At 42.4% G+C, this 24,805-nt stretch overlaps 1 protein-coding gene across 6 annotated transcripts in view; it reads left to right on the top strand.

Moving 5' to 3' along the window:
* LOC138751253 (tomoregulin-1-like) overlaps nt 1-24,805 on the top strand; it is a 292,118-nt gene that overhangs the window by 244,908 nt on the left and 22,405 nt on the right. For all 6 annotated transcript variants that reach the window (XM_069913308.1, XM_069913311.1, XM_069913310.1 and 3 more), the window contains 2 exons: nt 11,171-11,227; nt 22,894-23,008. In XM_069913308.1, coding sequence (XP_069769409.1) covers nt 11,171-11,227; nt 22,894-23,008 — 172 coding nt within the window. The remainder of the gene's footprint in view (nt 1-11,170; nt 11,228-22,893; nt 23,009-24,805) is intronic.

The raw sequence follows: 24,805 nt of genomic DNA, 5'->3' as shown, positions 1-24,805 counted from the left end.
GGGGTTCTGCAGCCGAGGAACCTGTGCAGGTTGCGGGCTGTTGGCAACTGCGGTCAAGGATTTCACACATGGCTGTGGACTGCTGGAGACTGGCTGAAGTGGTACCAGGCACTGGAACTGGGATGCAAAAGGATGCTAAGGGCTCTGAAGGCTTCCTGATCGTGTCAGAGATTTAGAACTGGAGCTCAGGCTGCTGATGTTTGGATTGGATTCTGTGTGACTGTGGGGACTGCAGCAGAGCAAGAGACTAGTCCACGGACATCTTAAAATACTTAATATATCTACTGGAGATTTCTGAGTACATAACTACAGGGTAGTAGAATAATTAAAGAAGAATCAGTGGATCAGTAAAATCAAGCAACAAGCAAAAAATTTGCGGAAAATAAATAGGTAAATTAAAGTTTAAAAAATGGTGCCCCTAGTGCAAATCATGCAACACTCAATCTCAAGCAAATTAACTTATCCAGCTTCTATCAATTCACATAGGTGCTGGATACTGGGGACTTTTCTGTATTTAGCTTTGCAGAAAGCTTTTGATAAGATTTCACTCAAGAGGTCAGTGTTGAAAAATGAAGGGCAGCGTATCAGGATTAATATGGTGGCATGGACTGAGGATTGGTTGAGTGGAAGCAAAGATTAGTAATATTATAAATGGCAGGCAGTGACTATAGGATGATACAAAGATCAAATTTTAAGGTTCATCTGTTCTCAATATATTTCAATGATTTGGATGAGGAAATTAAATTAACCTCTGAATTTAAAAGTAAGGGTGCAAGGAGGCTCAGTGTAATTTAGACAAGTTGGGTGAGTGACCAATGCATGAAAGAGGCAATTTAACATGGGCAAATATGATAAACAGTTTCTATTTAGCTCTCCCTATGGCACCAGTCACTGAAATCAAGTGTTCAACTCCAGTAAGTAGTTAGAAAGGCAAATAGTACATTGGCTTTCATTGCAACAGAATTTGACTCCAAGAGCAAGGTAGTCTTACTGAAGCTGGATAAGGCCATAGTGAGAGCATATCTGGACTGAGGGTGCAATTTTGTCTAAGGGATGTTAAGTATATTATTCCCTGAAATGGCAGGACCGATACACAGAGACCGAGGTTAGACCTATAATCACTGGAACATGGACAAATGAGAAGATCATAGAAACTTATGGAATTTTGACAGGACTAGACAGACGAGATCAGTGGTCCTTGACCTTTTTCTTTCCACTCACATACCACTTTAAATAATCACTATGCCATCTGTGCTCTGTGATTAATATGGGATTGCTTAAGGTGGTATGTGAATTGGAAGGGAAGGTTGAGAACCACTGCTCTAGACCCAATTGAGAAAAATTGTCATTGGCCCATTTCCTTTGGAGTTATGAAACCATGCACTTAATGAGTCAAATAGGTAAGATTTAAACAGTGGTTTTCAAACATTTTCTTCCCACTCACATACCAGAATGTTAGAACACTACGGCACTGAAACAGTGCCCCATCTAATCCATGTTGAACTATTTATTTCACCTAGTCCCATCAACCTGCATCCTACCATATTCCTCCATACCCCTCCAGTCCATCAACCCATTGAATCTTTTCTTAAATGACGAAATCGAATCTGCATGCACCATTTCTGTTGGCAAAACATTCCACACTCTCACCATCTTCAGGCAAAGAAGTTTCTCCTAATGTTCCCCTTAAACTTTTCACCTTTCACTGTCAACCCATGCCCTTTAGTGAGACAGTATTCTTTCACAAGCAGCTCAGTAAATTAGATCTGTAATCTTTGGAATTTAGATGACTGAAAGATGATCTTATTAAAACATATAAAATCCTTTAGAGCATGACAATGTGGATATTGAGAAGATAATGGCAAGATTAGGCAGCAAGCATTTAAAATAGAAGTATGTTGGAACTTCTTGCAGAGGGTAGTAACTGCACCGGAATTCTCTATGCAAGAGTTTATGAAGCATACAACTGAATATTTAAAAATATATAATGAAAAAATTTATGTGGTTTATGCTGTATTTGACAAACTATAACAGGGATACAGGGCATGTAAAAGCCAAAATGTGTGTTCTTACTTTGTTAGTCAACGTCCTAGGTCCATAGGCTGGGTGTGGTCCAGCCATCTTGATTCTTGTGCGCATGTGCAAGTCTTCGGTTGGCGCATGCATGGTGGATTTGCACATTGGAGTACAGTTGATGTATGTGTGAAAGTTATTGACTTTTCTCTCTGTTTTATCTTGTATTCGTATGTGTCAGTTATTAGACAACACATGGATGAAGGAAAAGTTTCTTTACTTTAAAGTTGTTGTAAGCAGCAACCATGAGGCAGGCCAGCCTCCATTACAGATCTCTCATACAGCAGTCTCTCCATCTGTGTGAGCCCCCTGCTGGTAGCTAAGTATAATCAAACAAGATCTATGATCCTTAAGACATGATCACTATCATTCAACTCTCCCTCTCAAAATGCATGCCACTGTCTCCCAGCTGAAAATGGTTGGAAGAATCCCTTGTCCTGATATCATCAAGGAGAGTGGCCTCCCGGGCAGGAGTAGGACCTAGGGTTCAGTGGCATTCTCTCCCTTTACCTCCTTCCTCTCCCTCATCCCTTCCCTTCCTCCTGTCCCCTTCCCTATCTCCTCTCCCCTTCCTCAGCTCTTCCCTCCCCCCCCTCCCTTTCCGTCCCTCCCTCCTTGGCACAGTTGAGCTCCCTGACACCGACTCTGAACCCTCCCCTCAGCTTACCACCTCACACGGACTCCCTGGTGTGCGTGTGCGGAAGGCCTAGGGGAGGATTCGGAGTCGGTACTCCAGCCTCAAGAGCTCCAGTGACCAGAGAGACAGGAGCTCGCCGACTCGCCAGTGAGTATTTCACCTGGCTGGGAAACCTCCCTGGGGATCATCGGTGGCGTTGGGTTCATATCAGGGATTGGCTGCGGTTGGGAGTTCTCGGTGATCGGCGGCGGCCCACATTTTTTGGTGAGAATGAAACATTAATACTTAAAAATCCTTTCCTTGTCGTTTGTTGTTGTGTAAACACTGATTTGCTGTTCTACAAGGGCTGTTTTTTAAAAATGACCAGTTTTCTGAAAAAAAAAGTTTATCCGACATCGGCCCGATCCTGACCATTTCAGATAATTGGAGTTGTATTGTACTCTGACAATAAATTTGAACTTGATGTAATGATACTTTTATTCTTATTTCTGTCTTTTTTTGCACATTCATTACCATTTTGCACCATTAATCCATATGCACCTTAATCTTTTTTATCCCGCCCCAGTAATAAGACTTCCTTTTGTCCTTTCCTCCTCTCCCTTATTTCCATGAATCTAATGCTTGCATTATTTCAATTTATTTCTGACTTAATGTGTTAACTGAAATGTGAATTGCTTCTTTCTCTAAGATCTGGAGTTGTCTGTAAGGAGTTTGTAGTTTCTCTTCGTGTCTGCATGAATTTCCTTTGGGTGCTCCGGTTTCCTCCCACCCTTCAAAATTAACGGGATTGTAGGTTGATTAGGTATAATTGGACAGCACTGGCTCAAGGGGTGAAAGAGCCTGTTACCATGTTCTATGTCTAAAAATCTTTAAAATGTTGATGGTGTGCTAGGTATTACAAGTGTTTTCTATTTTATTTACCCCTTTAAGCAACTGACTTTTCATTTGCTTGTTGATTGGGGCTAAATTTTCCAGTGCTTTGGGACAATTTTGCTATGTCAAAGATATAATTGACTGTCATGGATTAGATAAACATTTCTGGTCATTAGTGCATGTTGAGAATTTGGATAAAACCAGGCCTAAACTTGTCCATTGGCAGAATTAATTTAAAGATTGATCTCAATGGAACGATATCCTTTAAAGCAGTAATTGGAGAGGTGACCAAGGCTAGACAGCAAGTAAGCACTATTGTCTTGCAGATTCTACTAGAATTGATTATTAATCTAGTTAGAGAGAGCTTGACAGTAAAACAGCCAATCAGGATGAAGATAAAAATAATTGGATCAATGAAGACATTTCATGAATAAAATATTTTGGTGGTGTGACAGATTATGTTATCTTTTATATTGTATATAGATATGTTTTAAAGGAGATAAATCGGGGCAGGATTTTTAGTGTAGGTCACATACAAACACTTCAAAACAGATCTCATTTAAAATGCCAGAGCTCTGCTCAAGCCAGACAGTCCAGGTTCCAAGTCCCTTTGCAAAAACTTTGAATGATGACTATAAGGACTTCACGTGTAGGTATTAATTGGACATGCGGTGAAGTAATGGATTATTGTTTTGGAAAGCAACAGACAAACAGACTTGAAGATTAGGTCCGGAACTGCAGTCTGTCTGAGTGCAGAGTGTTGTTCTAAGAGGGTCATGTGGTTTTCTCTGAGTGCAAGAGAGAGAGAGAGAGAAAATTCAGTTCTACAGTTCAGCAGCAGCAGGTGGGACTGGAACAGGACAAGCTGGCAAGCTTATAGAAACAAACCATTTTGAAGACAGGTGGTGAGTTCATAGTTCAGCCTGTTCAAGCACTTGTGGTCCATGCAAGAGAAGATGGCTAGCTGCATAATGTTTCACTTGAAATAAGGGAAACAAAAAGGAACTCTGTGGTGACCTGAAAGAAAGAGGTTAGCATCTGGAAAACTCTGATGGGGCAAGATTCTTCGGCAAGGCACTGAAGTGGCTGATCGGAAGGAATCAGTTTGTGTCCAACGAGCAACAAATCTCTCTCTGAAAACCAACAAGAACCTTGCTGAGTGGTAACCATTTACCTTTCAAGCATCAAAACCTGGTGAACTTCGTAAATGTTAAATTCTGTGCACAGTATGAGAATTGCCTGATCCTGGTGAACTTGGAGGACTGAGAAATGAGATTGGACTGTGAATCAAAGAACTTTTCTGAACTTAAACACACATTATATACACGTGCGCTTAGAATTAGAAAGGTGTTGTTAGGTTGTCAAGTTAATAGTAATAAATTTAAGTCTGATCCTGTTTTCATGTTTGAAGATAATTTAAAAAACATCTTTTGTCCAGTTGTTAAGTTAATAGTAATAAGTTTAAGTTTAATCCTGTTTTCATGTTTAAAGATAGTTAAAAGCAACTTTTATTCAAGTAACCATTTGTCTTGGTGAATTTCTATTGCTGCTGGGTTTTGAGGTCCTCTGGGCCCATAACAATGGCATGGAATCATTATTATGATACAAGACACTGAGAAACATCCACAGGACTTGCTCCTCAATACCAAGATTAAGAGAGATGTTGAAGTGTGTCTTTGAAGGGAATATTTACATGTTCATCTCATTGGTTAGAAGTGATAGGCTTGGCCTGTTTCCACACTCTGTGACAAATCAAGCTGTCTGACCTAGTGTGACACAGGGGATTTTTCATTTTTTTTAGTAATTATAAGTAGAATATAATTATTTGTATATTATTTTCTGAAAACATACCACAGATACAAACCTGAGCACCAGCCTCTGTATATTTCTTCAGATGAGATAAACTACAGATAATTGAAACCCATGGTGGGACAAAATTAACAAGGTTAATTGCAGAAACAGACATTACCGGCTAAGTTGCATCTCATCAAGTCCATATTGTATAAGGTGTTTTAACCACTTTGTTGAGTTAAAGCATACAGCTACCAGACAGGAAGCTGTGAAAGTTAGTCATCATTGCTCAAAACCATGAGCAGATGCTTAACCTGGTCATGCTTGGAAATGATTGCCCCCCCAAGAGCCGTGTCTTAGACCAAGAAGGCAATGAGGTGGAAGGTATCATTACAAACTATAACAGCAGTTCATCATTTCATTTCATTGTCCAGAGATAATCCCACTTTGATTTTAAAAAATAGCATCACTTGCAAGACACTGATATCATTCAGCAACAACATGGGATCAATGAATGGTAAACACAAGAGGCTCACTCCATCTTTTATTAAGACAATCACTTCCACACTTTTGCTTACAATATGCTTTCTTCCTGAACTGTGCTTTTCCCCTTAACTGTGCTGTCCCTCCTACTGCAGTTCCCTAGCAATGTTTGTTCTATTTCCTCCCTCACTGTTTTCTCTCATAGAACCAAGGTAGGATTTCCCACCCCCGCACTTTGCTTCTCATCACACCAACCTTCAGATTCAACAGACCATCCTTCTCAGTTTCCAGCATGTCTGTGAGTCACATATCTCGCTCTCCCTCCAGTTTCAGAACTTCAAGTGGAATATTTAATACAGAACGCTTTATTTTTCTCTCCATTCTGACCCACTCTACTTACCTTTGGTTCCATCCTGTGCCACAGCAGGAAATACAGCATATTTCCTTGAGGTAGAGACACAAGAGACTGCAGACACTGGAGTCTGGAGCAAAAGATAAACTACTGGAGGAACTCGGTTCCACTGAGAACAATCATTAAGTTAATGGACCCAATGGATCCACATCAGTTGGGGCTGGGGGGAAGCAAATGCAGATGTTTCAGCCCAAGGACTGAGAGTGGAGAGAGAGGATGGCCAATATAAAGAGGAGAGGGGAAGGGATGCGTCATGGGTCAATATGATAGAGAGATGAAGGAAGTGAAGAATTCAGTTCTTGGGTAATCCTTTACTAAAAGATCATTCAGTAATCATGCTCCATTCTACATCACCAAATCCAGAACCGCATGCTGGCTGGCTGGTTCTCCTGAGTGATCAACAATGGTCCCTAGAAGACTGGACCAAATTTTGTAGGTAACTTTCCAGACTGAGTGATTGTATTTGATGTAAGTCTGATGCCAAAAGTGCGGCAGCTGCTCAAACACGACTCAATAAAGGCCTGGCTGAATTTCCAGAATTAATTAAATGACAGAGAATGGCTCACTGATTGCATTTCATGATGTCCAAACCATCTTCAAAAATAAACGGAGCCACACAAGGTAATTTCTTGGCCACATTGATATAGAACACTTCAGCCTACTATGTTACAGATGATGGACAAAAGGGTTAGAGTTGGGAGACACAGGAAATTGGGTGATAGGTGGAGTCAGACAAGGATGAAGCAAGAAGATGGAGTCAAGCGCAGGGAGGGGATAAGGTGGAGACACCTGCAGAAGGTGATTCGCTGAAAGACCAAAGAAACCAGTGCTGGAATGGGATAAGTAAAGGGGATGATGATGGGAACTACTGAGGGGGAAAAGAAAGGCAGATGGAACCAGATGGAGGGAGGAGATCATGTGACATTAGGCAGATGGAACCAGGAGGGTGAAGGAGAGAGATGGGCCAACATTTCATCCCATACTGCAGCCCTCAGTACCATCTAGGGAACTTAAAATTGCATCCAGATGAGACAAAGAATCACGTACACCTGCAACCTTGTCTACTGCATTTGGTGCTCATGATATTGCCTTATCTATATTGATGAGACCAAGCACAGACCAATAACTGGTTTGCAGCGCACTTGGATTCTGACCGCAGTGATCATTCAAAGCCTCTGGTTGCATCCCATTTTAACTCCCCTTCCCATTAATTAACTCTAATGCCTGTCCTCAATCTTCTCCACTGGCAAGGTGAGGCCCAACATAAACAGGAAGAACAAAACCCCATATTCCCCTTGGCTAGTCCACAACCCAATAGTTTCAACATTGAACCCTTGCCTCTTGTGTTCCCCTCTCCCTCTGTCCCTGCAATGTTCTGATTTTTTTTATCCCAATTGCCATTACTCTCCTTCTAGCTCCCCATCCTCCATTTCATCCTGCTCACCCTACTACCCACACACTTCACCTACCGGATGCCCTCCCCATTTGGTTCTGTCCATCCTTTGCCTCTTGCTTAATGCTTCCCATTATCACCTTCCTTACTTCCTTCACTGGTTGCTTTTGTGTCCCTGATTATCAACGTCCAGCAGCTGTCTCCACCAGCACACTCCCCTCTCTCCACTTGGCCCCATCTGACTTTTTATTCCTTGACTGCTTCTATCTATAACCTACCTGTCTCAATCTCCCAACTCCACCCTGCACCCTCTCCCACTTGGCTCTATCTGTCAACCATCTTTCACTCCTCTTCTGTTCACCTATTCACCCTCCCTTTCCTTCTTATAGAACTTATGAGAAAAGAAGGAAGACAGTATTGGCCCTTCGACCCACAATATTGTGCCAACTGATGTAAATCTGCTCCACATCAAACCCTTCCCTTCCTCACAGCCCATAACCCTCCATTTTTCTTACAAGCATCTTCCTTTCTAAGAGTCATTTAAATGCCACCATACCCCAGCAATGCATTCCAGGGACCCACCACTCTGTGTAAAAAAACCCGTCCTCTGACTTCTCCCTTAAACATTCATCCACAAACCTTAAACAGATGTCCTCTGATATCGTCAATTGTGGCTTTTTATGTACCAGCTCTCTTCCTTCTCCACTCTCAGTCCTAAGCAAGCTCTTATCCTGAAACACCCACAATTCCTTTTCCCTCATAGATGTTATATGACCCCGCAGTTCTGCCAGCATTTTGTTGTTTTCTTTCATCTCCCTTTTAGCTCCTGGTTCCACATCAAACAGCGAACAAACACTTTCCAGCTGAAGCAATGGTTTATTCTGCACTTTTTTTGACGTAGTGTATTTGTTGCCCAGTCTCAGAAGTGACTGTGAGCCAATTGGCCACTACTTTAACTCTCTGCCTCATAGTGCTGACCTCTGTATCCTCAGCTGTCTACACTATCAGAGCAAACCTTTACATACACTCAATATATACCAGCTATGCTTAAATAATTTGACATAACTTTTTCATTGACTCTACCTAATATTGTTTATATTTTCCTGTTGTCACCTTACTTCACCTCACCTTATTATCCCTTTTGTTGTTTCATCTGTGCTGCTTTCCACCCTAGAACAGGCCTTCCATTCTTCGTCTCCCCATTTATTTTGTATTTTAAGATATTTTTGTCCATAAGGATTGGAGGGTGGCGCATGTGGTTTCGCTGTTTAAGAAAGGGTCCAAATGTAAACCTAGGAATTATAGGCCCGTACGTCTGACATCTGTGGTGGGCAAGTTGATGGAAAGTGTTCTGAGGGATGCTATTTACAAATTTTTGGAGGTACAGGGATTGATAGGGAGTAATCAGCATGGTTTTGTCAGGGGTAGATCATGCTTGACAAACCTGATTGAGTTTTTCGAGGGGGTTACAAAAAAGGTTGATGAAGGGAAAGCTGTGGATGTTGTCTATTTAGACTTCAGTAAAGCTTTTGACAAAGTTCCCCACAGGAGGTTAGGAAAAAAGGTGGAGGCATTAGGTATAAATAAGGAGGTAGTGAAATGGATTCAGCAATGGTTGGATGGGAGGTGTCAGAGAGTAGTGGTAGAAAATTGTTTGTCCAATTGGAGGCCGGTGACTAGTGAAGTTCCTCAGAGATTGGTCCTGGGTCCACTATTGTTTGTTATTAACGATCTGGAAGTAGGGGTGGAGAATTGGATAAGCAAGTTGGCGGATGACACAAAGATTGGTGGTGTTGTGGACGGTGAGGAAAATTACCATAGATTAAAAGATGATTTAGGAAGGCTGAAGGTGTGGGCTGAGAAATGGCTGATGGAATTTAATACAGATAAATGTGAGGTGTTACATTTTGGAAAGGCAAATCTAAATAGGTCATATGCATTAAATGGTAGGCTATTGAGATGTGCAGAGCAACAAAGGGATTTAGGAGTGATGGTAAATAGTACCCTCAAGGCTGATACTCAGATGGTGTGGTGAAGAAGGCACTTGGAATGTTGGCCTTCATAAATCGGAGTATTGAATTCAAGAGTAGGGAGGTTATGATGAAATTGTACAAGGCATTGGTGAGGCCAAATTTGGAGTACTGTGTACAGTTTTGGTCACCAAATTATAGGAAAGATACAAACAAAATAGAGAGAGTGCAGAGAAGGTTCACGAGAATGTTGACAGGATTTCAAGGTTTGAGTTCTAGGGAAAGGTTGTGCAGACTAGGGCTTTTTTCTCTGGAACGTAGAAGATTGAGGGGACTTGATAGAGGTGTTTAAGATTTTAAAAGGGACAGACAGAGTAAATGTGGATAGGCTTTTTCAATTAAGAGAGGGGGAGATTCAAACGAGAGGGGATGGTTTAAGATTGAAGGGGGAAAATTATAAGGGGAACATGAGGGGAAATTTCTTTACGCAAAAGGTGGTAGGGATGTAGAATGAGCTTCTGGCAGACGTGGTTGAGGCAGGATCATTGGTTACATTTAAAGAAAGATTGGATAGTTACATGGAGAGGAGAGGACTGGAGGGATATGGACTGGGTGCTGGTCAGTGGGACTAGGAGGGTGGGGATTTGTTACAGCATGGACAAGTAGGGCCGAACTGGCCTGTTCTGTGCTGTAAGTTGTTATATATGGTTATATATGGTTATAACTTTCAATTCTCCTTTCCCATCCCACACTGCCTTGTTGGTGCTCAGCCTTTTCTATGCCAGGGTGAGACTCAATGCTAACTAGAGGAACAATACCTCATATTCTGCCAGTGTAGCTGCATCCGGTGAAATGAACATTGAATGTTTCATTTTCAGTTAACCCTTACCCCTGTATTCCTCCATCTCCTTCGGATCCACCTCCAGTGTTTCTGTTTTTGTTCTCTTCCAGGCACCATCACCCATTTTCCCCCTCCCCTTTCACATTCTATTCACTTTCTTCCCACTCACTTCACCCATTGGATCCCCTTCTCCATTTCGCTCCAGCTGGCCTTCACCTCTCATCTTAATAGTTCCTCTTATCGCCACCATGCTTAACACTTTTAGGCGTATCCCCAGTTATGACCCTCCAGCTTCTGTCTACACTTCACCCTCCCTTCCACCATCCTAGCCATAATACACTGACCCCCCCCACCCACCCAAACTTGGGTCCATTGCCTTTTTGTTCCTTGTCTGCTTCCACCCATCAACATCTGCCTGTTTCTCAATTTCCACCCCTACCTCAGACTACCCATCACCTACAAGCCCATATCTCACCCCTCAACCTTATCCCCTTCGCACTGGCTCTCCTCTCTCCACTCTCAGAACAGATAAAGGTCTCAGTTAAAACACTGACAACTCCTTCTATGATGACAAACTGTCAAACTGAAGAATTAATTCTGTTTATTTTTCTCCACAAATGCTGCTTGGCCAGCATTTTCTGGTTTAGATGCTGTGAATCATAATATAATAGCCTTTTTATGTTTTGCTCCTTTTTAGATGACAGTGGATCTAGCGGGAAGGACAATGGATTTCACTTGGGAACCGAAATTAAAGGTAAGTGGCAGGAACCCTGGCTGTGACTGAAACATTCTCAGCAATCCAATGAATTTGGTGTTTGCTTCGACTGAGACATGACAGGCTGAAGGTAATGTCATTAAATCAATATTCTAAGATTTGATGGTTTATTTTATATGCCAGAGCTGCCTCCCTGTGCACTCTAAATTTGCCCCATTTTAAACTCGGCTAAGGTGTTCCCACAGGAACTATTCTAATCAAACTTAGGAGAAGGTGGCATCAGTATAAACCAGTTTCTGACCAAACTGATCCCCCCCCCATTTTCTTTTCTTTCTTGCCCCCCCCCCCACTTTCCCTCATAATTCTGACTCCTTCCTATCTCACCTATACCTACCTATCCCCTGCAAAACTGTGTACCACCCCCTCCCCTCCCCACCCCCACCTTCTTATTCAGGTGCTTTCTTGTCTTTTGGCTTTTCTGAGAAGGACAGAGGTCTTAAACGATGACAGCCCATTGCATTCCTTCAGCACATTTGTGTCTTGTTCCAATTCCCCAGCATCTGCAGTGTCCTTGTTCATCTAAGCTTAGCAGAACTTTTTTCTCCAGTTGGAAGAGGATAGCTTAAAATGGTTTTATGTACTTTAAGTTAATGTAAGAAAAATATAGTGTTATGAGTTTGAGGTAGGGAAGAATTAGATGGCTGTGGAGTAGGTTTCCATAGGTTGGTGTAACATAGTAGGCTAAAGTGTTCTATATCAAGATGGCCAAGAAATTACCTTGTGTCGCTCTGTTTATTTTTGAAGATGGTTTGGACATCATGAAATGCAATCAGTGAGCCATTCTCTGTCATTTAATTAATTCTGGAAATTCAGCCAGGCCTTTATTGAGTCATGTTTGAGCAGCTGCCGCACTTTTGGCATCAGACTTGCATCAAATGCAATCACTCAATCTGGAAAGTTACCTAGAAAATTTGGTCCAGTCTTTTAGGGACCATTGTTGATCACTCGGGAGAACCAGCCAACCAGCATACGGTTCTGGATTTGGTGATGTAGAATGGAGCATGATTACTGAATGATCTTTTTGAAAAGGATTACCCAAGAGCAAGTGATCAGAATTACAAGCTCAGTCTGAGGGTGAGAAATTCAGGACTAAAACTGGTATATTAAATGAAGGCAATTAGAGTGGAGTGAGGACAGTGTTGCCTCAAAGTGGGCTGGAAAAGTAGATTGAAGGCATTTCATAAATTCTTCATAAATCACAGCAAAAGTGCAATCTCAGCACAATCTGCCAATTCTTTAGGAGAACAAGACATTTAGAAATGTCTCAGGAGAACTCAAGAAGGAGCAAACCATCTTAGAGGTTGATTAAATCAAGATGTGAAGTTAAAATCAAAGGAAGGAATTTATTGAGGATACATTGTGAACATGGAATTTAAGCAGCAAGAGTTGGCCACATGGCCCCTCAATAATATCTAATAAAATTATGATTGATCTGATTTAATCACAATTCTGAATTTCAGTCTACCTGCAGTAACCTTTCAATCCCTTGCTTTTCAATAATCTATCTATCTCTGCCATAGACATATTCAATAGTGATTGATTTCTCCCATGAGCTGTTCAAGCTGGCTTTATTAAAAGCACAACCACAATTGTCATGAAGGTTACCACTTGCTTCAACTTCTGCCTCCATTTATCAATGACAGGCCTAGAGAATGCATGTTGAATGACACTTGATGGCAGTCCTGAACGTCCTGCATGGAATGTCAATAACGCACTGAGAGAACTGCCCACCTCCCTCTTCTGTTGCATTTCCCAAATTGGAGGTACACTGAAGAGAGTCATGGAAGCATATTACACCCCACTGTGCATCAGTCAGTGACAGGCAAGAAGGATAAGCTTCAGGATTTTACTTCTGAATTTAAAGCTGTGATTCATCAACAAGTTTCAGAGTTAATGTGTGTCCTGCTAATGTATGACCAGCTTCATCAACAATCCATCTGTCAATTATATGCTGCATCTTTCCATTCCAAACACTTTCCATTTACATAAAAGAATCAAGAGGAAAATGGCGGTGCTGCCAGAGCTGATGTAAAGGCAGCGCTTCCGTTGGTGCGGGCCCATGGAGAGCAGGGGAGTGGAGACACAGCACCCCCGCGGGGTCCAACCACCCAGTTCAACTTCCATCAGCTCTGTACAAGCTTTGAATGGCCTGCTAAAGGAGCCAACAGTAGTTTTATTTAAAATCCCACAGCACCATTGATCAGCAGTAGCCACTAGGCATTGTGGATTCCAGGGAAGCGGAGAACTGGCACAGGACACTAGAGAAAGGGAAGGCCAACACGTATTTGTGAAAGAGAAGCAGAGGAGATGACGTACAGGATGGTGACCACGGCATGGAACAGTGAGGGGTTCTGCAGCTGAAGAACAGGCAATGGGCTGTTGTGGAAAGTAAAACATGAAAATCTGTTGACACCGTGATTGAAGTAAAAACAAACAATGCTGGAGAAACTCAGCAGATCAAACAATGTCCTTTATGTAGCAAAGGTAAAAATACATAACCAATGTTCCGGGCTTGAGCCCTTCATCAAGGTGTGGAAAAATATCAGCAGGTATCTGAGCAAAAGAGTAAGGGAGAGAGGTGTGGTCACAAAGGCAGGAGGTGATAGGTGGAGAAGGGAGGAAGAGGACAGCAGCAAACAAGGGAAGGAGGGATGGCAAAGTGAAGGAAGGGAGAGGGGAGAACTAGAAAGGGGAAGGGAAGGAGGGAGGGGAAGAGGAGAGCAGATTATCAGGAACTTGAAAAGTCGATGTTAATGCCATCTGGTTGGAGAGTTCCCAGAAGGAAAATCAGGTGTTCTTCCTCCAATTTGTGGATGGCCTTGGTGGGATAGTATATAAGGCCATGGACAGACATGTGAGTATGGGAGTGCGACACAGAACTGAAGTGGTTGGCTACTGGGAGGTCTCTGTCACTGTTGCGATGGAGCAAAGGTACTCAACGAAGCACTCTCCCAATCTGTGCCCAGTCACTACGATGTAGAGAAGGCCACAAAGGGAGCACCAGAAAGGCTCGAGACGAAGAACCCATGTCGAGTGTGGGCTGCTGGAGATTACGGTCAAGGGATTCGCACCAGGCTGCGGACAGGCTCGAAACTGGCTGAAGAGTTACCAGGTATCAGAACCGGGCTGCCAGAAGGTGCCGAGGGAGCTGAAGGGTTCCTAATCATATCGGAAGTTCGGATCTGAAGCTCAGGTTGCCGATGATTTAGACTGGTCTCTGTGTGGCTGCAGAGGCTGCGGGAGTGCTAAAGGTGAATCCTTGAACACTGGCGGGGGTGGGGGGGGGGTGAGGGGGACACAGACACTCACTTTTGCTTCTATTTCTCTGATTGCAAGAGGCACTTCAGACTATTTCTGTCAATGGTGAATCTGTCTGCCTTACAGCAGACAAAAGGCAATTTCGTGTAGTATGACACTTTTTATTTCATGAGAATATTTTGAATCTTGATCTTGAATTATAGCCTGAAATGAATACTCAGTAAAGCTATCCCATTAAAGGTGAAAGTATTAAGGTATAGCAATAATCATAATATAAATAATGATAATGAGTTTATTGTCATATACATTATACAATTTGCATTTGAACTGAAATTCTCATTGCTGCAGCAGACTTGTATTGCTTGGGTTGTGAGATGCCTCAGCCTACTTCAGTAATGCTCACGCACCATAACTCAGCACAAGAACCTTGGTGAGGAGGCAAGGCCTTCTCATAGTTGAGCAGAGTTTCATAGCATAGATGGTATTTTTTCCAGCCAGAATCGGGTCTGGGCATTGAAGCTGAAGGGAAGACCACACTTTTAACAGTGGAAAGAGTCAAGCCACAGGAAAGGGTTTTACTAGAGTGTGGATCAATAAAAATGAGGTGAATTGTGAATGAACAAGGCATGAAGTTGCTCATTTTGAAATATCATTTATTTTAAAACCACTAAAGAAGACATTGAAAGATTGAAAATTGCATGTGGCAGTTATGTGAAAATGTACCAAAGCAAGTTACTGACAAGAATTAATTGAAGAGGTTGTGCAGAAACTCATTGCTTTCAGTGGTTGGAACTTTAAATTACACAAGGCCAGTTTTTTAATGTAAAAATTTAACATAGGTGTTTGCGATTCATATTTTTAAACATAGAACACCATAAGGCCATGGAGGGTCACCATTTAAATTAGGTCTGATGTATTCTTCTTCTCAACCTCATCCTCCTGCCTCCTCCACACAACCTTTGATTTCCTTACTCATCAAGAACCAATCAATCTGTTTTAAATCTATCCAATGACTTGGCATCCACAATGTGTTCCACAGATTCACCATCTGGCTGAAGAAATTTCTTCTCATCTCTGTTCTAAAGTGACATCCTTTACTTCTGATGCTGTTCCCTCTGCTCAGACTGTCCCACGACTGAAAATGTCATTCCAAATCCATTCTACTCAGCCCTTTCAAAATTAGTTACCATATATGATGGTGTATAAGGCAACTGGGTGTATAAAAAAACTCCCAGATTTTCCACTTAAAATGTAGGTTTTGAGCTATACTCATGTATTTACCGCTGAGATCTTACTGCCTCAATAGTTCTTTACTATTCATCCCACTGATCAGTGGAGTGATGCTGATAAGCACATTACTAAGCGACACAGTCTTGGTCATTTAAAATTTAATCAATTCATTTCAAACAATGGCAAAATACTGTCAATTACTTACCATAATATGCATCAAACATTCCTGGCTGGTGAATCGTAAACACTAGTGACATCTCCTAGGTGTCAGTTCTTTTACAGGAACAAACGTGTATTATTTGTCTGTATGTGTGTTATGTCTGATTGTATGTCTGAATGTTTTTGATCCAAGAATTGGAGAACACTGTTTCGTTTGGTTGTACTTGTACAATCAGATGACAATAAACTTGACATGATGTTGAGTATAGCTTAATTTGCTGTGCTATTATTTTAAGGTATATTAGACAGGTTTATAATAAAATGTTATTGTTTTATTATTACTATTAATTCAGCTTCCCAAACACAAGTTTCAGTGGAAAAATATTTATTGTTAGGTCTGTAGGAGTTATGCGAATGTTTGATGATATATTACCATGTAGGGACCCCTAAACTAGAGGATATTGAGGTTCGAATTTTTTTCTTGCCATTTAAGACTACCCCTGGTTTTGGGGTAACATATACGTGGCTATTCGATCATATATGTGGACATCCCTCCTCATCCTTCTAAACTCCACTGAGTACAAACCCAAAGATATCAAACACTCCTTTTACATTAACTCTCTCATCCCCGAAATTATTCTTGTAAACCTCCTCTGAACCCTCTCCAAACCCAGAACATTCTTTGGACACAAAACTGCTCACTGTCCTCCAAATGTGGTCTGACCAAAGCCTTACAAAGCCTCAGCATTACATCTTGCTTTTATATTCTAGTCATCTCGAAATGAATGCTGACATTGCATTTGCCTTCTTTACTACCGAACCAACCTGCATTAATATTTAGAAGTGTGATTAAGAACTGCTACAGCGTGAATCAAAGTTTGTTGATGATAAATGTGTGCCCCATGAATATTTTTAATTAACTATAAATATATAGACTCGTAAAACATTCAAAAAGGAATAGGGAAGTAAAGTAATAAAGAATTTTTTACTGCTTCACAAATGCTGATCAGCTATTTTGTTTTAAATTTTAATTTTAAGCTTAGACATACAGCACAGTAACAGTCCTTCTGGCCCATGAGCCTGTGCCGTCCAAATACAACCAATTGATCTACAACCCACTGTACAATTTCAATGGTGGGAGGAAACCAGAACGTCCAGAGGAAACCCACACAGACTTGGGGAGAACGCTCAAATTCCTTACAGACACCGCCAGATTTGAACTTGGGTCGCTGGTGCTTTAACACCTCCTTTGAAGAAGACTGCAGAGCCCACCTCACTGACAAAAGGCAAAGGAGGAAAAACCCAACACCCAACCCCAACCAACCAATTTTCCCCTGCAACCGCTGCAATCGTGTCTGCCTGTCCCGCATCGGACTTGTCAGCCACAAACGAGCCTGCAGCTGACGTGGACTTTTTACCCCCTCCATAAATCTTCGTCCGCGAAGCCAAGCCAAAGAAGACTAATCACTACGCAAACCATGTTTTAGCATGAATAAAAGCTCTCATGACTGAAGGGAGAACATACGCTTTTATTAGCTTATAACTGAGAGCAGGGTCTTACAGTGGTCTTCAGAAGGGCTCAGGATTTAGGCAGGAAACCAGAGTTGTATGTGGGTAGATGGGGGTGGGGCCAGCCATCAGTACAACACACCACCAGTGAATCCCAGTTCACTGCATTCACCACTCCTGTAGAATTTAGGGTCTGTGGATGAAGACAGAGAACGTTGATTCATTTAAAAAAATCAAAAAATATACAGATATTTACAAATTTATAAATTCAAGTGACTTGGGGGTCTGGAGATTCTGGTGGAGCACCTTAGCACCAGGGGGCCATGGGCTCCTTGGGTCTCCAGGTTCCCTTGTGAGGGAGGAGAGGCGAGCTGGGTCTCTCGCTCTATGGTGGAGGGGGATGCACTTTTCTCCTGAACTTGATTCCCTGAGGTCCTGTCTAGGGGTGGCGAGAATGAGCTCCGTGGCTCACTGGGCTCTTGAGGCAACGGACCCTCTGTTCTGGCGGGTGCTAGGTCCCTGATGGAGACGGCGTCCTCTCTGCCATCTGGGTACTCTACGTAGGCATACATGGGAATGGCATGGAGCACTTTCACCCTTTCCACCAGGGGGTCAGTCTTGCTTCTGCTGATATGCTTCCTGAGAAGGACCGGAGAAGGAGTGGTGAAGAGCTCATGAGGAGTAGCGTTGGTCGCGGTACATAGTAGGAACCAGATGGAATGGAGTGTTTTAGGAAGAACTTCCTGCTAGCATGAGTCTGAAAGGCCCCTTGTCTTGATGGCCAGTTTGACAGCCTTCCAGACCATGGTGTTTTCCTTTTCAACCTTCCCGTTCCCCTGGGGGTTGTAGCTAGTAGTCCTGTTGGATGCAATGCCCCTTGCCAGCAGGTACTGACATAGCTCTTCGTTCATAAAAGATGAACCCCAGTCACTATGTATAGAGCCAGGATACCCGAATAGGGCAAAAATGGAATCTAGGGCCTGACAAAGTGGATGTGTTTGGACATGGGATGGCGAACGGGTAGAGGGAGTACTCATCAATGACAGAGAGGAAGAAAGTGTTCCCATTCGTGGAGGGGAGAGGTCCCTTAATATGGACACTGAGCTGTTTGAAGGGCCTGGATGACTTGATCAGGTTCACGTTTGAGGGGCGTTAGAAGTACGGCTTGCACTCTGCACAGACCTGGTCATTTCCCTGACATCTTCCATGGAGTAGGGCAGATTGTGTGGCTTGACAAAATGAGCCATGCAGGTAACCCCTGGATGGTAAAGCTTATTATGTTGAGACTGTAGTTGGCTGGAGTGTGCAGAGGCACAGCTTCCCCTGGATAGGGTATCTGGGGGTTCATTAAGGGCCCCTGGCCAATAGATGATGTCACAGTTGTAGGTGGAGTGCTCAATTCTCCACTTAGCAATCTTGTCATATTTGATTTTGCCCTTCTTGACATTATTAAACATGAATGCAATACAGCGCTGGTCAAATTTCCTCTCAGCCAGGTAGTGTCTGCAGTACCTGATGGCCTCTATAATGGCTTGAGCCTCCATTTCCACAGAGGGGATTCGGAGCTCATGGCCTTGCAATGTCCGAGAAAAAAATGCAACCGGCCTGCCCACCTGGTTGAGGGTAGCAGCCAGAGCCATGTCCAAAGTATTACTTTCCACCTGCAACACGTGCATGGCGGCTTTTACAATGTGGTTTCGGAGGTAGTTTAAAGGCGTTTGGGCTTTGACCGAGAGGAGAAAAGAAATGGCTTTTAAGAGAGGTCGAACCTTATCAGCAATTGATGGATCACTGGGCGTAATATGAAAAAACCCCAGGCATCTCCTAAAAGCCTTTGTGGTCCTGGGAACGGGAAGCTCTAATGGTGGCACATCCTATTGGGGTCTCCACCACATAGCTCAAGATAGACAGACGTTTAGACCAGAACACACACTTGTTAAGAGTTATAAGTGAGGTTCAGGGCTTTCGCTGTGTGGAGAAAACTCTAAAGGTTGGTGTCATGGTCCTCCATGGTATGGCCACAGATGGTGACGTTGTTGAGGTAGGGGGATGTAGCCTTCAACCCATACTGGTCGACCATTCTGTCTATTTGCCTCTAGAAGACATAAACCCCATTAGTAATACTGAAATGGACCCTCCAGAATTGATAGAGATGACTGTTAGCCTCAAATGCCATGTATGGACGGTCCTCGGAACCGATTGGCAGTTGGTGATAAGTATCTTTCAGTTCAATGGTTGAATAAGCCCGATACTGTGCAATATCATTCACTATGTCCACAATTTGAGGGAGGAGGTAAGCGTCCAGGAGTGTGTACCGATTAAGTTTTCCCCTTTTACCACCACCACTTGCTCTCTCCATGGGCTGGTGCTAGGTTCGATTATATCTTTGTTGAGCAGACGCTGTGTCTCAGACTTTATGAAATCTCGGTCTATTGTGCTGTACCTCTTGCTCTTGGTAGCAATAGGTTTGCAGTCTGGGGACAGATTAAGGAAGAGAGGTGGCGGGTCGATATTCAGTGTGAAGAGGCTACATGTGGGTTCTGATTTTAGGGGCCCTCTGTTCCGAACTGCTACAGGGGGAGGGAACTGGAATACTCCAAGCTCCCACTTTTAAGGTGGCACAGGAAATCCAAACCCAACAGCACCCGAGCACACAATACATCAAGAACATACAGGCAAATCTTGCAGAATTCCCCACCCCCCCACCCGACTTCAAACAACAGATGTACTATACAATGTTCTTGAATATGCGTAGAATGGGAATGGGACATAAGGAATATGCGATAATTGGAAGGATACATCTTTAGGTTATATTCCTGCAGTCTGAGTCTATGAAGCTTTCAGTAGAGCCTGTGTCAATCAGGCATTTAGTGGAATGTCTGTTTACCTTCACAGTCACTATGGAGTTGCTGAGTTGGTGAGGTCTGTCCTTATCTAGAACCATTGAGGTTAGGACCCCAGAGACTCTGTTCTCCTCACTTGAGTGGCCCCCACCATCCTGGGTTTCCTGCGGGTAAGAAGGCATCAACCACGTGGCACGGCAGTATGGCCGCTCTCCTTCCACTTCTGATGAAGATTGTGCAAAGCTTGAATTTGAGTCACGGCAAGATGGCCTCCGAGCTTTTCACACCATTTTCTTGCAGCCACCCTCCTTCAGTGTGCAGTGCAGCAAGTGGGTTCAGGTGAATTCTGGGCCAACGGCTTGGGTCTGGTATCAGATCCAGGAGCGGTGCAGGCCATAGACTTCCCTGGGCTTCCCCTTGCACAGAAAACCCTCGCCCAATGTCCTTTCTTGCCACAGCTGGAGAAAACTGTGTCTTTAGCCAGGCAGTGAGATCGGGGATGCTGGCTCTTTTCGCAGAAAAACCACTCCCTAGCACGGGAAGTGGCAGCCATTAGGACAGGGGTAGCAGGAGCAGCCAGTGTTTGTGTGATAGTACAGACCTATCACCAATGTATATAGTTACAGTATCTAGAGTATGTAATGACTGTGCTTACAGCGATTGGCTGAGAGCTTAGCCATGCCTACTGTCTGGGCCTTAAAGGGTTGTGTCCCTAGCCAGGTCAGATCATTCCGGACTGGTTGGCCACCTGTGAAGACCTCCTGTCTTTTGCTAATAAAAGCCTTGGTTTTGATCAACAAGTCTTTGGTTCTTTCGACAAGCTCTACAGTTTGGAAGGAGTCACCAGGGTGAGTGAACTCGCTAGCTTCAAGATCATTGTTCTCAAACTTGGCCTATTCCAGCGATTTGGCCAGCTCGACATGGCTAGCCAGGTCCTTCTAACCCGACTTGAGCAGTCGCTGCCTCATGTACCTCGAGTGGACCCCAAAACTAGGATGCCCCAGATCTGTTCTTCCTCACGAACATGGCCCGTAGCCATTTTGTACCTGCACTTCTTGTCAAGCGTCCACAGATCCAGCAGGTAATCATCAATGGACTCTCCTGGTTGTTGGCGACAAAGAGCAAGCTGGTGCCTCGCTAGGACCTCATTTTGCAATTTTAGGTACTGAGCCTTCAAAGCTTCGATGGCAGTGACATATGTAGTGCAGTCCCTGATGACTGCATACCCTTTCATTCCTATCCTGGAAATGAGTGTGGACCTCCTGAGTTCATCGGTGTGGAAGGCATCTCAGGTCATGTTCAGGTAGGCCTGGAAGCAGTCTAGCCAGTTCATGAACTCCTCAACTGCATTGGGGGACAGAGCAGTACCAGGCTTGAGCAGCGCTTCCATGTTCTAGGGAATAAGCTAATAAAATTGTAGCGTGAATAAAACCTCTCACGACTGGAAGGAGAACATGCACTTATAACTGAGGGTAGGGTCTTACAGTGGTCTTCAGAAGGACTTAGGGTTTAGGTGGGAAACCAGGGTTATAAAAGGATAGTTGGGGGCGGAACCAGCCATTAGTACAACACACCACCAGTGAATCTCAGTTCACTGCACATGTCGCCCTTAGTTTTCCTTTTGTCATTCTTTCCACACATTCCTCCCAGACTCAGAGGAGCTGTTGAGTGCAAACATGAGGCCATTGAGATGAAAGAAAATATTTCTTCTCGAGGTCTGTCTAACAAGATGGTTTTAATTACTCATGGCCATCCAAAATTATTGCAGCCAGAAGGCTTGGAAACCAGCAGCCATTAATACCATTCCACCTCCAAGCACAAGGGCCAGTGAGAAGTTGGACCACAATGGAATTAATGGCAGCTTGAAATTAACTTTTTGAACCCCGTAATACAAATGGTTTTACAGCAGATACAGTGGTGCATAATTTATATTCTGACTATTTGGCATTCAAGTGCAAAGGGGAGGAATAGCAGTCCAAAGAATGTATCTCTTACCACCCAGCAGGAGCAGGAAATAGCCTCATCTTTTAACAGTCAGTGTAGCAAACAAAGTTGTTTTTATAAATACACCTCAAAGTCTTCGAAATGAAAGATGTTAAAAGTATGTATATAGCAAAGAGCAGAGCCTTGTATAGATGGCAAAGCTGAAGAACAGTGAACTTTCTCAAACTCTGGTTTATTGTCTTGGTGACTGGAGAGATTGCATGATTATAATTTACTAAAATGCATGTAAAACACGTGAATAATTAAATGAAATACAATATATGCAGTTACTAAAACTAATTGGAGAAAGGAATTATTTATTTAAATTACTCCAAATAAGTTTTGAAAATCCTTCCTTCCATGAATACCAGAATGATAACGACAGAAGGAAATGTGCCAAAAGTAAGGTGTTTACTCAGAGAATGGCGGGTGCCGGAACTGCATTGCTGGGGTTCATGGTGGGACAATAGGGACATTCAAAAGACTTGTGGATAGGCACATGGGTGTTAGAAAAATAAGTCAAGTAGGGCCACATTAGTTTGTAGTAGGTTTCCATCGGGTGTTGTGGGCTAAAGGACCTGTACTGTTCTGTAATGATTTATGTTCTACGTTATTAAAAGAAATGTGTGCAGATAATACTGAAAGTTGTTTATTTACTTTAAGATGCCAGTGATCAAAGAGAAGATATTTACACTGGAAATTATCAGCCTTGTTCAGAACATGTTTGCATGCATGGTAAATGTGAATACATTTACGCTCGTCGAGAGACATCCTGTCTGTAAGTGTCTGATTCTTTCTTCTCTTCTATCAAAATAATAGACTGTTGATCAGCATTCTTTTCATCTTCAGATTATTCTTTATTGCTAAAAGTACAAAATGTACCAACAAATAATTTCAGAGATAAATCATTTGCCCTTAGAAGCAAGGGAAGCATGTTTCAATTGGCAATATTAACATGTAACAATTCACTTATTTGGCACTTGTGCCTTCTATGTGCATATCCTGATTAGATTTAATGCGTGAAACAATAATTTATTCAATTGAGTAAAATTGGGTTTACTGTGAGACAACTGTTGGTTTGTTGCCATAACAGAATATTCAAATGCTATTTTTATATACAGACCAATAAATGGAAGACATTTTGAGAGACCAACAGTTGCTTTGTTCAAACTTGTTAAGATATTTTCATTACTAAAACACAATCTATAAATGCACCCTTTTAAGTATTTTTCATAAGTAAACAAAGCCTATATATGTTGCAATAAATAGTTTGCCTTTGTGTCCAAATAAAGCTTATAATGTTACCTTTATTTTTGCAATTCCATGTATGCAAAGTTGTAGAGCTCGTCGAAAGAATCAAAGACTTGTTGATCCAAACCAAGGCTTTTATTAGCAAAAGACAGGAGCTCTTCACAGGTGGCCGACCAGTCCGGAATGATCCGACCTGGCTAGGGACACAACCCTTTAAGGCCCAGACAGTAGGCGTGGCTTAGCTCTCAGCCAATCGCTGTAAGCACAATCTTGATACTGTAATTATATACACTATATACATTGGTGATAGGTCTGTACTATCACAAAAGTCACTTTCAAGATAGTAGACATGCTAATTAGCAAGAGCCAAAAGCTGCTCTGTTTGTTAATGCAAGCACATAACAGAGCTGTAGGTGCATTTTGTGAGGTCAATCCAGAATGGCAGAATCTGTCCCAAGTGATGTTACAAAGAGCTCCTTAGGTTAGCTCTAAGAAATACTTTTCAGGCCATGCAGTGAAAAAAAACATTAGCTCTAAAGGTGGGATATTATAGACTGCATTGTTCACTTCACTTGTGACCTTATTATCACAAATGCCTGGTAGTGTAAAGGAGGTCATGAAGTTGCTTGAGACTTCTCAAAGTTACATTCCAATAAAACAAATGTTATTCTTGTTAAAGCTTTCAATCTTTGGGGTCAAGTGGTCAAATTCCTTTGACATGTCTAATTCCTTTTTGTAGTCCTCGTGGACTATAGGATTGACTTCACTGAGAAAACGTGCTTGAACATGACAGACCAACTGTTAAGCTCTTTAGGATATGAAAGCATCATCAACATCATCATATTTCACAAAATAATTACTATTAAAAATAACCGGTTGTGTGCAAAGTCTTGATTTCCTAAATCAGGAAGCTGCACCTGTTCATCAGCAAATTTCAAATTATAAACAATAACAACAATCCCTTAAAATGACTTTCATATGAACTTTGAGTGAGCAAAAATTAATATCTAATGTAATGGAAAGTATCTTGGCATGAAAACAGCTTCGTTTATTGGAAATAAAATCAAGAAAAGTTTAAATTGATCATATTTAAAGATGCCATGAAGATGGAATGGAAGAAAAATAGGAGCAAGGACTGAAAGTGGCTGATTGACACCAAAGTTCATGACACAAGCTGTGAAAAAAAATGAAGGCTTGTTTAATGCAGCAAATAGAGGGAGGTGAATGGAGATAGAAAGGAAAGAGGGGAAAACATACATGTCAGAGGTATGAGATATACAATAATGCAATTGCTGTAACTCTTGTAGTAAAAAGGAAAATGCAG

The sequence above is a fragment of the Narcine bancroftii genome, chromosome 1 (genome assembly GCF_036971445.1).
Source record: "Narcine bancroftii isolate sNarBan1 chromosome 1, sNarBan1.hap1, whole genome shotgun sequence".
Lineage (NCBI taxonomy): Eukaryota > Metazoa > Chordata > Chondrichthyes > Torpediniformes > Narcinidae > Narcine > Narcine bancroftii.
Note: the sequence above shows the minus strand (reverse complement) of the source record. Positions and strands in the feature narration are given on the sequence as shown.